The following is a 12633-nucleotide window of genomic DNA, read 5'->3' as shown; positions in this document are numbered from 1 at the left end:
ACATAACAAATTTATTTTTGCCATGATAAGACAGTCCAGGCGTTCCATACAGTTCCCTCAGTGATTCCGTTAAACGATCAGTTTTAACACTGTGATCCAATGATGATTCATATTCCTGAGATTCAATTATAGAATGCTCAGAAAAAGTTATATCATTCATTTCAACATTTTGTTTGGTTTCAACTTGATATCACCGACCATGTCACCAAGAATGAGCTAAAGTCTTCTGCAGTCAGTGAAGAATATTGTCAATCAGAGATCTACTGATAAGACTTGGGGCGTGCAATTGGTATGTGAAATTTTGACCAGCCTAGTGTGAATGTCTGTATCACATCATCCATAACTCTCAGTGAAGAAGCAATATGTGGTCAATTTCAAAGTCAGAAAATGCAGTATTTATGAAACAAAAAGGCAACATAGTTGGAAAAGTATGGGATATTGCAGCTGCCAACAATAAAGGATGCATCAAGGTATAATGAAAATACATTTCTTAAAACTCAAAAATATAGTCTTTTTTATAGTTTATACTAATTTTGTTATAGAATATTTTCTGAAGATAATGCAAGTGAATCCATTCTGATTAAGATTGATAAAATTTTATAAAACGTATAAAAACAAAATTCAGATACAATGAATAAGCCAGCTTATTTATTTTCATTTTATTTAGATAATGATGAATGGCCTTGACAAAATAATGCGCCTTGAAGATTTTCATGAAAAGGACAACCAATATTCCTGCCTTTTTACTGGATATCTAAGCAGCAGAAATTCATTTGTAGAAAGATGGAGAAGTTTGAAAAAATCAGGTAAGCTTACAAATAAAATATTGATCATTGAAAGAATAATATATTGTTACAGTTTCGAAATTGACTCTTAATGCAGGGACTGTATTAAGGCAGTAAATGAGATATCATATTTTTGATGTAATATCCCATGAAGATGTATTATAAACTAAAAAATGTCAAAATTTAGCTGTGAGATGTAAATCAAAAATAGTGTAAAAGTGGTTGCCCTTGCTGGTGGTTGAGTATTTCTTTTCAATAAGTGTTGTAATCAAATAGACGGGTTGGTGATTAAAATACAACACTATAAAAGTTTTGATTAGTGACGGTCAGACCGGTTCAAATTTCAGCGCCAGATAGCTCAGTTGGTAGAGCACCTGACTAGAGGTTCAGGGGGCCCGGGTTCGAAACCAAGTCTGGTCCGTCATTAATTCTCCCATCCCGTTAAATTTGGTGCCGTGACCAACTCCTGGAACTGACAGGTGAACTCCTGCTAGGGGAAGAGCCTGGGGTGATCTTTGGGGACGAAGATCATTTAAGGGGGGAGGAATGTGACAATCAGACCGGTTCGAATCCCAGTGCCAGATAGCTCAGTTGGTAGAGCACCTGACTAGAGGTTCAGGGGGCCCGGGTTCGAAACCAAGTCTGGTCCGTCATTAATTCTCCCATCCCGTTAAATTTGGTGCCGTGACCAACTCCTGGAACTGACAGGTGAACTCCTGCTAGGGGAAGAGCCTGGGGTGATCTTTGGGGACGAAGATCATTTAAGGGGGGAGGAATGTGACAATCAGACCGGTTCGAATCCCAGTGCCAGATAGCTCAGTTGGTAGAGCACCTGACTAGAGGTTCAGGGGGCCTGGGTTCGAAACCAGGTCTGGTCCGTCATTATTTCTCCCATTCCGTTACAGATTTATTACAGTAACATACGAGTGGGTTTTAAACCTACCACATTAATAGTGTTCATTTCCTTTATGTGTAAATAACCACTTTTACATTAATTAAGTTCTGGTACTTGCTATAACCTCTAGTGCATAAGCTCCTAGGTTACTGATTTTGTTGATTGTAGATTAAACTGGGTTGATATGTCTTGTCTGATCTTTTCGTAATAGTTTCACAATTATGAGTCATTGTTTCAATGAATTTAGCTTAATAGTTTAAATTCATATGTGAATTGTTAAAAACAAACAAAGTTTAGGAATTTAATACACCATACATAACAAAATTACATGTATTACTAGATGGTATTTAACTTTGAGTAGCTGCATAGACAATGGCCAACACATATCCAGTATTTTCTGTTATATACATGGTTCTATCATCACGGTGCCTATAAAGTTCACCATAGCTCACAGTGCAGGCTCGTGTAAGTCATTGTTAAATATAAAAAAAATCATTATTTATGTTCTGTTTTAATTTTTGTTAGAAAAAAGATTAGGTAAGCAAATATAGGGCATTAATATCATTATGAACTGATTTACATTATGAGAAAAAAACATTTCAATTTAACAGCTATCTAAGAATCAATAGCTAATTTTAAAGTACAAATTTCCTAAAATTACTCTACGACATGTATTTCCTAATCCTGTTCTACAGATATACACTTACTAGTGTTTTACATCTACAAGTTAGGGAACTAATTTTGGAATTTTATGTATTCATGTATATAATAAAGTAAATGCGTTTATGAATGTGTAATCCTGTTCTTTTCAATATATTAACAAGAAGTCAGCCAAAAAAAAATCTACCACCATCCACCCCCCCCCCCCCCCCAAAATGAAAATCAACTAAAAAGGGAAAATGCATAATGGAATTATACTAATAACTGTAAACAAAGATGAAGACATGTACATGTGAAACAAACTGCATGTGACATGCAGGACCTGACTGATGAACATGCACCACTAGTACTATAACTTATAATCACAGCCTATTAATGTAACTTAAGAAATTGGTACCTTTTTTATTAAATTTGAGAGAAAATGAAAAAAAATTCTCTATTGATCTGGTCATATACCGTAGTTCACAAGGCATAAACAAGTTTATTTCAGATAATAGATTAACTCGAATTTTATCCATCAACACATTTCTTTCCCTTTGAAAGTCATTTGATTAATTACAGACAATGCTCTAATTTACAAATAGGATGAGGGGTTATCTTTGCTTTTGAAATTAAATGTGGGGATTTGATAGCTTGAATCAAAACGGTTAGAACATTAATTTGATAAAACAGAGATTGAACCAACTCTCAATCACTGGAATCCATTCATATATCATCCTTGCTTTACACTTGCTTGACATTGTAAAATTATTGTTTCTTTATCGCCTGCAGAGCAGTGGCTCAGAGGAGTCCTGGCCTATTCAGAGATCATGCTTTGATAGCTATCTTGATAAAGGTCCCAATGGGGTTCTTACAATAGTTTTGAGTTAACATTTAATTCTCAATAGTTTGATTTGGTAGCGAGGGGAAAGTTTGCAATTACTCTCTTCATTTACACATTTGCATCAAAATTCATTAGCATGCAAATTCCTTCACCCCCCCCCCCCCCCTTTTGACGAAAAACCCATGCATGATTTCATTGAATATTACCTAAGTTAAATATTGCCTCTTGCAATCATTTATGGAGCATTTACCACTTTAAAATTTCTTATAATCTCTGATACAAAATAAGTGAGGTGAAGAGAATAAAAATTGATTTTTTTAGTTCATTTAATGATAAATTGAAGGTCAATACATTTATATTTAAAGGAGGTGTTTACATTAAACAAAAAGTTATCTTTTCATTGGTCTTTAAAATAAACAATTTAAAGGGATAGTGCATACCATTTTACCATGAAGAAAATTGCTCAATTTTTTTTCATACGGTAATTACTTTTTTTAAAATTTTTTCATAATTGATCAAATATAGGTCTGTTAAAAGTGCAAATAAAATTACAAGTTTTATTAAAAGATCATGAAATGTTGCTTAAATAAAACGCTTTCCAATTTGTTAGAGATTATAATATTTTAAAGAGTTATTGTTTAAGTATTAAAATCAAATAATCAGAAATGAACCACATGCACAAAAAAGAATACTTTAGTTCAACATTTACAATGTAACTAATATCAACTGAGCAATTTGACTTTTTGTTCTTTCAACATTCAAACTGCAATATTAATTAGGTACATATTTTTGCATTTTTTATAATAGATTATTTGTCAATAGGTATATATACATTAAAACTTTTCTTCTCTTTCAGAGCAAACCAAATCACCACCAACATTAAGAAGAACTTACTCTAAGATTAAACCATTTGAATTCAAAGGTATTGGATTTCATTGTTGTATACTGGGTACATGACATGCAATTTCATATGACTTTGATATTGATGCCAATGTTAAATAAGTTGAGTGTTGAGGATAACATTTTAATGCACATTTTATTCTAATGATAACTTGGGTCATGTAAACATGTTGCACATTACAGATGAAGAATATGTAGTTGCAGGTATATTTTCAGTACTATGATGACATTTTCCACTCTCTTAATGTCCGTCTAAATAACTTGCTTTTTTATTAACTAGAGGATGCAGTTTGTGATGAGTTGACTAATTTGACAACACAGAAAAAAGTAAATAAGGAAGTTTACAGACCATCTACTTCAGGTGTGTCTGCATGCTTTTATATATATAACTGTACCTAGCAATACTTTAAAATTTACACAGTAAAGCTAAATTTAATGAAATATATGAAAAAGTATGGATTAAATTATCAATCATCTTTATTTAATTTTAATTAAGAATGCTCCGAAATGGGTGATGCTTCACCTTTATCAGCTGAACCAGTAGGGGTCTATGATGATGACATGAGTGGTATGACAGAAAATGAGAGTAACATGTCAAAGAAAAGTCGTACTGATATTCCTAAGGAAGCTCTTGTGGAAACCATTCAGAAAAAACTTAAAGGTAATGAACAGTCCAATTTCCATCAATGTTATAATTTATCCAGTTTATCTTGAATCACTGTGAAGTGTGAATTAAGACTAGAATTAGACAAATTAATACATATTAAAAATACATTTCATGTTTTAGGGATGTTATTTGCATTTTGATTTTAAAATAAGAAATAAAAATTGAAGGTTGATTATTTTTGGGGTAAAAAAATAAAAAATGGAATGAATTTTTTTGGTAAGGTTACATGGTTCTCCCTGTATCTAAATTGAGACAGCCTTCCTTTGGCAATCTGCTGAGAGAACCGGATATAAAACATGTCAAAGAACTGGAGAGGGAATTTTCAGAACGGCCAGGCAACTACTTTCAGTTGATGGTTGTGAATGTTTGTGGCGAAATGAAGGAGGACAATTTTGAGTCCTGTACGCTTGAGGTGATTGGAGGCAATCACTCTAGAGAGGCACTACAGAACATTATATCCACAACAGCTGATCCAACTCCCTTTGAAAAAAGAATGTGTATTGTGTACACAAATTTAAATCCTGATGAGGCCAAATATGTAGCCAATCAGCACAACCAGGTTAGAAAGCTTGGAACAGACCTTGATCTGGTAGACAGAGCAAGCTGCTTCAGATATTCTTTGTTCGAAAAAGCTGGATATACCCATGTCCAAGATACAACAACGAAAGCAACCCCTACAGGCAGAGATATGATAACAGAATGGAAGGAGGGGTTGCAGCTTGCTATGGGATCTGTCAGTGTGAGTATCCTTCAAATACATCTGATGTTAAAAAAAAGAAAGACGTAATATCATGTTTTAATTAGGAGTAAATAAATGCATTAAGGGAGCTATCCAATGTGTTTTCAAATCATTTTTGACTGAGGATCAATTATCAACATTCTTTTTATAGAGAAAAACTCTAAACAACAGATTCAGACTCGAAATGAGATTTGCCCAACTTTCTAGTGAGGTCTGGATCAAATTTCTAGACTTTGTAAACAAACTTAAAATGGAAATAAAGAAAGACAAGATTAGCGGAAGACTGTTGAAGCCACTAGATGGAGTACAAGAGAAAAGTCTGCTGAAATTCTTAAAGAATTATAACAGTGGGAAAATCAATTTCAAGCAACTCGTCTCTCTCTGCACTGAGTTCAAATGGTAAGTACAATTATTTGTGTTGACAATAATATTTAAGAAATTTACAAAATGTGATTTTTTTTTAATTCATTTATTTTTCTAAAAAAAAATTTTCATAAGTTGTTTCTTTTTACTTGTTCACAGCAGTGATTCCAACAAAAAAGAATGTGAACTAGGAACATCTGAAGTAGAGGTATTCACAAAAATTATATATTTATAAATCTGATTGGTGAATTGATAACTTCAATTTTTATCATAGTGAAGTCATATTATGTAAAAAGTAAATAATTGTTGCAAAAAAAAATGAAAAACAAAAACAAACTAGGACTCTTACAGATTTGGTATATCTAAGAAATGATTTCAGGCAATTGCCGAGCCATCGGAAGATAAAGCAGATAAAGAAGATGCCATAGATTACAGCATACTTATTGAAGCCTTAAAGGTAACAAAAATCAATGTGAAAACTAATAAAATACCTGTTCTAAAACATTCCATTTTAAGAGAAAAGTTAGTAAAAAAAAATTTAGTAAACGTAATAAATTATACAAAAAGGCAATGAAAAAAGTTCAATTAAGTAATCTGAGGCTACGAAGTGTCATTACAATTTCAACATAACAACAATGTAAAGATTCTACCATTTTCATTGCAGGAAACAGCAGATAGAGAGAAGAGGAGCAATGATGACCTCAAGTTGAAGAATGCAGAACTAAAAGAAGCATTAGAGGCATCAAATAGGGAGAAAAATGAAATCAAACAAGATCTAGCACAAAGATTTCAGGTTGAAAAGAATATGCGGAATGAAATATGTCAGTTAAAGGTGAGGTTTCCTTGATCATTTTCATTACAAATGCCAAATTATAAATTAATTAAGTGAATTACATGTATCAAGACTAATGGCAATATTTTCCACTTTAATTTCTATACAGGAAAAACTAAATCAAGTGACAAAGGAATGTCGAATTATGAGGGAAAAGCAAGACAAGCTGATAAAAAGGAAAATAACAACATGCACAGGTAAGACAACTTTTCTGGTATGTTTGTCATTATTTAAGAACTTAAATAGGATTCTTATATTACAAATTAAACATTGCATGTCCAATTTAGTTTGTAAGATTTTCCCAAATCACCTACTAGTACTGGTTTTATTAAGAAATTATTTTTTGAGTCTCTAATGTAAGATAATTCAATAATGATAACATGCTATTTTGATGACAAAAGAGTGAATGAAGACAGTTTTGTTTTCCTTGAATATCGAAATCAGACTGAACTGGTACACCATAGAAATGATTGCAATTACCCGGTGCTGTACTTAAAATTTTTCAGGTTTTGTGTACTCTCACTCTCAACTTATGAAGTTCAAATTTCACTCAATTTAATACTAAGAAAGACTGATGTTTGTGTATTGGGTAACTGTCTTTGTTCATCTTTTCATTGATAGGAATCCTTAGTCTATGACTTAATGAACAATATGTGCCAAGTACAAAGAATATGATAAATCAAAAAATGCAAACTACCCATAATTATTTTAGTACATTAAGCAATAATTATACCCTTACAAACAGCAAAGAGTGGAGGTGAGGTTATATTGGAATCACCTCGTCCATCTGTCTGTCCATCTAAATTAAAACTTACTGCATGGAACAATTTAGAACTCACAATCCAAAATATTTGTTTGATAAATTCTGCATTTTCTTGAGAGTTAGAAGAATCATCAAAGACAAGTGCAGCCAAAATCATTTGTCTCATGAGGGCCATTGTCAGAGCTAATGTAAGATGGATCGTGTTGAGGAAAAATTGATAATCTGTAAAATAGACTGACTGGTTCATGGGTTTTACTGTTTTATAGAAAACCAAATTTTTTGTCATTTTAATGAAATAAAATATTTATATACATGTACATTTTTCTTAAATAATATAAGCTGTTTAAACTTAGTTAAGTCAAATAAATATAATTATGAAGTGACCCTATAATGGGCATTCATGCAAATGAAATTCAAAATCATTGATGTGATTCTATAGTGTTTTAGCAATTTTCAAATTCATTATTTATATTTAAATGACAGAGTTATGAAAATTCTGACAATGTATTCATGTCAACAAGCTAATCAACTAAAATCAGTCATATGGGATGAATCATCAGCAGCTACATCAGAGACATATAGTTAAATCATAGAAAAATGTCAGGTTTTTTTTTTCAAAGACAGTATAATTGTATCAGTCAAGACTTAGATAACTGAGATAAGAAACATTTTTGCAAGGATATTTTCATTCTTGAAAAGGGGGGGGGGGGGTAATTTTCAATATGGTGCATTAACAGTGAAGTTTTGAAGTTGACATTTTTGATTTTCTTTTCTTTTATTTATGTGTCGCAATAAAACCTTCATGTCTTCATTATTAAATGACTCAAATTAGGGAAATTCATTCACATTTGCTCCCATTTGAAATCTAAGTCTCAACTGGGGGGGGGGGGGGGGGGTGCAGGACAGTTATAGTTACTTTAGTTGCTCAAATTTTAGTTTATTGCTGAGTTGGCCATTACATATTTTCAGATATCTAGTTGTAATTTCAATTTTCAAAAAATTTACAATAGAATAATTATAAATGTATATTGGACCATAGTCATGCAAAAGCCTAATTAGATGTTCATGTAATAAGTGTTTCCAAATACCAGTCTGAAAGCTGAACACCACTCATAAATACATATATTTACATTCCACATAGTTTTTGCTTGTAAAGTGCGTTAAAAGCTACAGCAGTTATAACACTGTAAAAAACACACGGTACTCAAAAGTTAAAGGCAAAGCAAGATGTAAAATTGCCCACACAGGTGAGACCTCTACAACGAAATACTTTGAAATGTTCAGCAATCTGGGCCATTATAAAGGGGTTGTAGGATTAGCATTGATAAGACAAATGTGGCGGACAGTGCCTGTTTAGCTCACCTGAGTTGAAAGCTCAAGTGAGCTATTCTGATCACATTTTGTCTGTCGTCCGTCTGTCTGTAAACTTTTCATATTTTCAACATCTTCTCAAAGACAACTGTGCCAATTTCAACCAAAATTGACACAAAGCATCCTTAGCCTAAGGGGATTCAAGGTTGTGAAAATTAAGGACCATGCCCTTTTGCAAAGGGAGATATTTTCGAGAAATTTTCGAGAAATTTTCAAAAAACTTCTTCTCACGAACCATAAGACCAGGAAAGCTTAAACTTGTGTGAATGCATCCTCAGGTACTGTGGATTCAAAGTTGTGAAAATCATGAACCCCTGGGGTAGGGTGGGGCCACAATGGGGGGGGGGGGGAGGGGGGTCAAAATTTACATACAAAAATATAAAGTAAATCTTTAAAAATCCTCTTAAAAACTAATCAGCCAGGAAAGCTGAAACGTGTGTGGAACTATCCTCAGGTGGTTGAGATTTAAAGTTGTGAAAATAATGATCCCCGGGGGTTGGGTGGGGCCACATTGGTGGGGGGGGTGTTATAGTTTTACATTGGAACATATAGAGTAAATCTTTAAAAATCTTCTCAAAAACTAATCAGCCAGGAAAGCTGAAACTTGTGTGGAACCATCCTCGGGTAGTGTAGATTCAAAGTTGTGAAAATAATGACACCCCTGGGAGTAGGGTGGGGCCACAATGGATGGGGGGGGGGGGGGGTAGTCAAAGCTTTACATAGGAATATGTAGAGTAAATCTTTAAAAATCTTCTTCTCAGAAACTAATCAGCCAGATGATTCTTTATAATTGTTAAGACTTTGGCCACAGGACAATTCTTCCGCCTCAAAAGAAGGTTCAGAGTTTGATGTAGGTTTGAATCCCAATTATAAACAATTGTTAAGGATCTTTTTGAGAACTGCAATACTCAACATGTGGTATGACTATAAAATCACCCTGTTAGAAAAGGGACTAATGATTATAAACATAAGAATATCCAGGGGGGAAATGGATTTTATTTATACAGGATCTACATGTATTATTGTACATTGTCCAGATAGTTTGTATTATGACTCCATTAAGCTGATTTTTTCATACCTATTTTTTCTCAGGTGAGCAATGTGGCCCATGGGCCTCTTGTTATGAGTGGTATTCAGCTTTAATATACATTTTATCTATTACACTAATTGTAAAATTTTAACAACAATAGATGCCACAGAGGAACTAGAAGCCCCAGTTACCAAAAAAACATCAGTTGATGATTGGGACCTTAAGGAGGGACAGGAGGGTTTGACCATTGGCCTTGTTGTGGCCATCAAACCAATCAGACAGAGGGACTTGAAAAATGGAGAACCATGGTTGGGCATCATCAATGATGTATCGAAGAACAACATCAAAGTCTCGTGGCTAATGGGCAACTATGAAACGTATTGGATTCCGAATCCAGAATTTCAAGGATGTTCTCCAGACAGCGTACCAAGAAACAGGGTAGCCTGTAGCTTCAAGTACATTAGTGACAAAATCTTGCCAGACCACATTGTAGATAAGCTAAAAACTGTATTTAAAATTTAAGATCCCTGAAACTCATCCAAAAGTATGTCACTTTGTATACTTTTTCTAACATTATTGGTACAAAAAATGAACCAAATCAGTTCACAAAGAAAAAGTTGAACATTCAGGCACTTAATACATTTTTCACTTGAGAATTTAAAAATTTTGATTTTTCATCATTATATGTGCATGATGTGTTTTAATGAATACCTTTCTGTTAGTAATCATTATATGGAGATTATTTTGTTTAATTCAAGAGAGAGCAATTTTCTTTACAGCTTGCTTCCATTAATGGTGATTGTTTTTGAAGTTTATTATATTAAACTAATATGCTCAATCTATATTGCCAGGTGTTGATGTAATTTAATGAAAGAACAACTTCTATGCATGTACTTGCGAATGACATTTGTAAATATACGTACTGTAGCGATGTATATGTAGGTCAATTTAAATTAAATGTTTATTATTAGAAACTGAGTTAGCAAAGTGCACCCTTTTATAAGAATTTTTTCTTGCGTTTTTTCCTGATAGTTGTTAAATTACCGTATGTGCTGAACTTGCATAAAGAGTACCGGGTATATAAATAATCAAAGTACTGAAAGTACTGAATAGCGCTAACCTAGCTTGGTTCTAAGAAAATTTACTGTGTGCAAGCGTAGGCGGAAATGAGCCTTATTGAAATTTTGGTTTATGTTTAATGAATATCAATTTAAAGTATCGAAGGCCAGATTTCTTTAAATATATGGTACTTTCTGAAGATGATGTGAATTAAAGCTGAACACGACTTGTATATGGATACTTGCCTGAAAAAAGATATGTTAAAATCACAAATTATACCTTTTGAACAGTAATTTATCACAGTTTTTGACATTTTCTTGCAAAGAATCGATTTTATTTTTCTATATATTAGCTTCTGAATACGCACTATATTTTTTCATCACTGCGTAGCATCCCGTGCTGATGTACGTAAGCCCCGCAAACCAATCGTATCTACTCGGCCATTTCCGTCACCCAGAAAACTGGTTCCCTATACCTCTTACCAGTTTAAATGATGTATATTTCTGCTCATAGAGGGCAGTTATTCCTTGCACCGGAAATAGAAGTCTAATGACAATAAAGCGCTGAGCTATGCTTAGCGCTTTAAAAATGGTTCATGGTTAAGAACATTGAAATAATAGTACAACAAATGAAAAAACAGATCTGGTATTGTTTCTTAAATCCTGAATAAGCTGTAGTATTAGTGAAGCTACAAAAGAAAATTAAAATTGTGAGCGACTTCTTCATTTACAAGTATCTGTTGAGAAGATGTAAACAATATTAGAGAGAGAGAGAGAGAGAGAGAGAGAGAGAGAGAGAGAGAGAGAGAGAGAAGAAGAGAGACTCCTCAAAACCGAATATGCAACAGATGTAATATTTGTAACATATGGAGAGGAACGTTCCTCTAACATGGTAGCACTATTTAAGTGAGAAGATAAATTGAGAGAGGAACGTTCCTCTAACATAGTAGCACTCTTTCAGTGAGTTAATAAATTGAAAGAGGAACGTTCCTCTAACATGGTAGCACTATTTCAGTGAGAAAATAAATTGAGAGAGGAACGTTCCTCTAACATAGTAGCACTCTTTCAGTGAGTTAATAAATTGAAAGAGGAACGTTCCTCTAACATGGTAGCACTATTTCAGTGAGAAAATAAATTGAAAGAGGAACGTTCCTCTAACATAGTAGCACTCTTTCGGTGAGTTAATAAATTGAAAGAGGAACGTTCCTCTAACATGGTAGCAATATTTCAGTGAGAAAATAAATTGAAAGAGGAACGTTCCTCTAACATTGTAGCACTCTGTCAGTGAGTTTATAAATTGAAAGAGGAACGTTCCTCTAACATAGTAGCACTCTTTCAGTGAGTTTATAAATTGAAAGAGGAACGTTCCTCTAACATAGTAGCACTCTTTAAGTGAGAAAATAAATTGAAAGAGGAACGTTCCTCTAACATAGTAGCTCTCTTTAAGTGAGAAAATAAATTGAGAGAGGAACGTTCCTCTAACATAGTAGCACTCTTTAAGTGAGGAAATAAATTGAGAGAGGAACGTTCCTCTAATGTGGTAGCTGTCTTGTCCATTTACTTATCAAAAACAGAGAAATCAGGTTAAATTGAAGCAGAAAACTAAATATGACTTATTATTCAGGCTCATTTTCCAATTTTGAGTCAATTTTGGCTTCAGATTCAAAAAATGGGGTCAAAAAAAAGGAATTTTGATTTTCCTTTTTTGATTTGGATTGTGTTAAACAGTGATAAAATGCATTTAGGC

General features: G+C 33.3%; 1 protein-coding gene across 1 annotated transcript; it reads left to right on the top strand.

Annotated features, from left to right (window-relative positions):
* The first annotated feature begins 114 nt into the window (after positions 1 to 114).
* On the top strand, positions 115 to 10910 carry LOC128175425 (uncharacterized). Its single transcript, XM_052841039.1, has 12 exons — positions 115 to 470; positions 668 to 806; positions 4020 to 4085; positions 4344 to 4424; positions 4560 to 4724; positions 4952 to 5469; positions 5621 to 5868; positions 5992 to 6040; positions 6212 to 6289; positions 6497 to 6664; positions 6774 to 6861; positions 9989 to 10910. Exons 1-12 carry the CDS (start codon positions 363 to 365, stop codon positions 10348 to 10350), a joined length of 2070 nt encoding a protein of 689 aa, XP_052696999.1. The 5' UTR covers positions 115 to 362; the 3' UTR covers positions 10351 to 10910.
* Positions 10911 to 12633: the final 1723 nt, after the last annotated feature.

Source organism: Crassostrea angulata, chromosome 3, assembly GCF_025612915.1.
Source record: "Crassostrea angulata isolate pt1a10 chromosome 3, ASM2561291v2, whole genome shotgun sequence".
In the NCBI taxonomy this organism is placed as follows: Eukaryota; Metazoa; Mollusca; class Bivalvia; order Ostreida; family Ostreidae; genus Magallana; species Magallana angulata.
The sequence above is the reverse complement of the archived record's forward strand: the minus strand, read 5'-3'. Positions and strand labels throughout refer to the sequence as shown.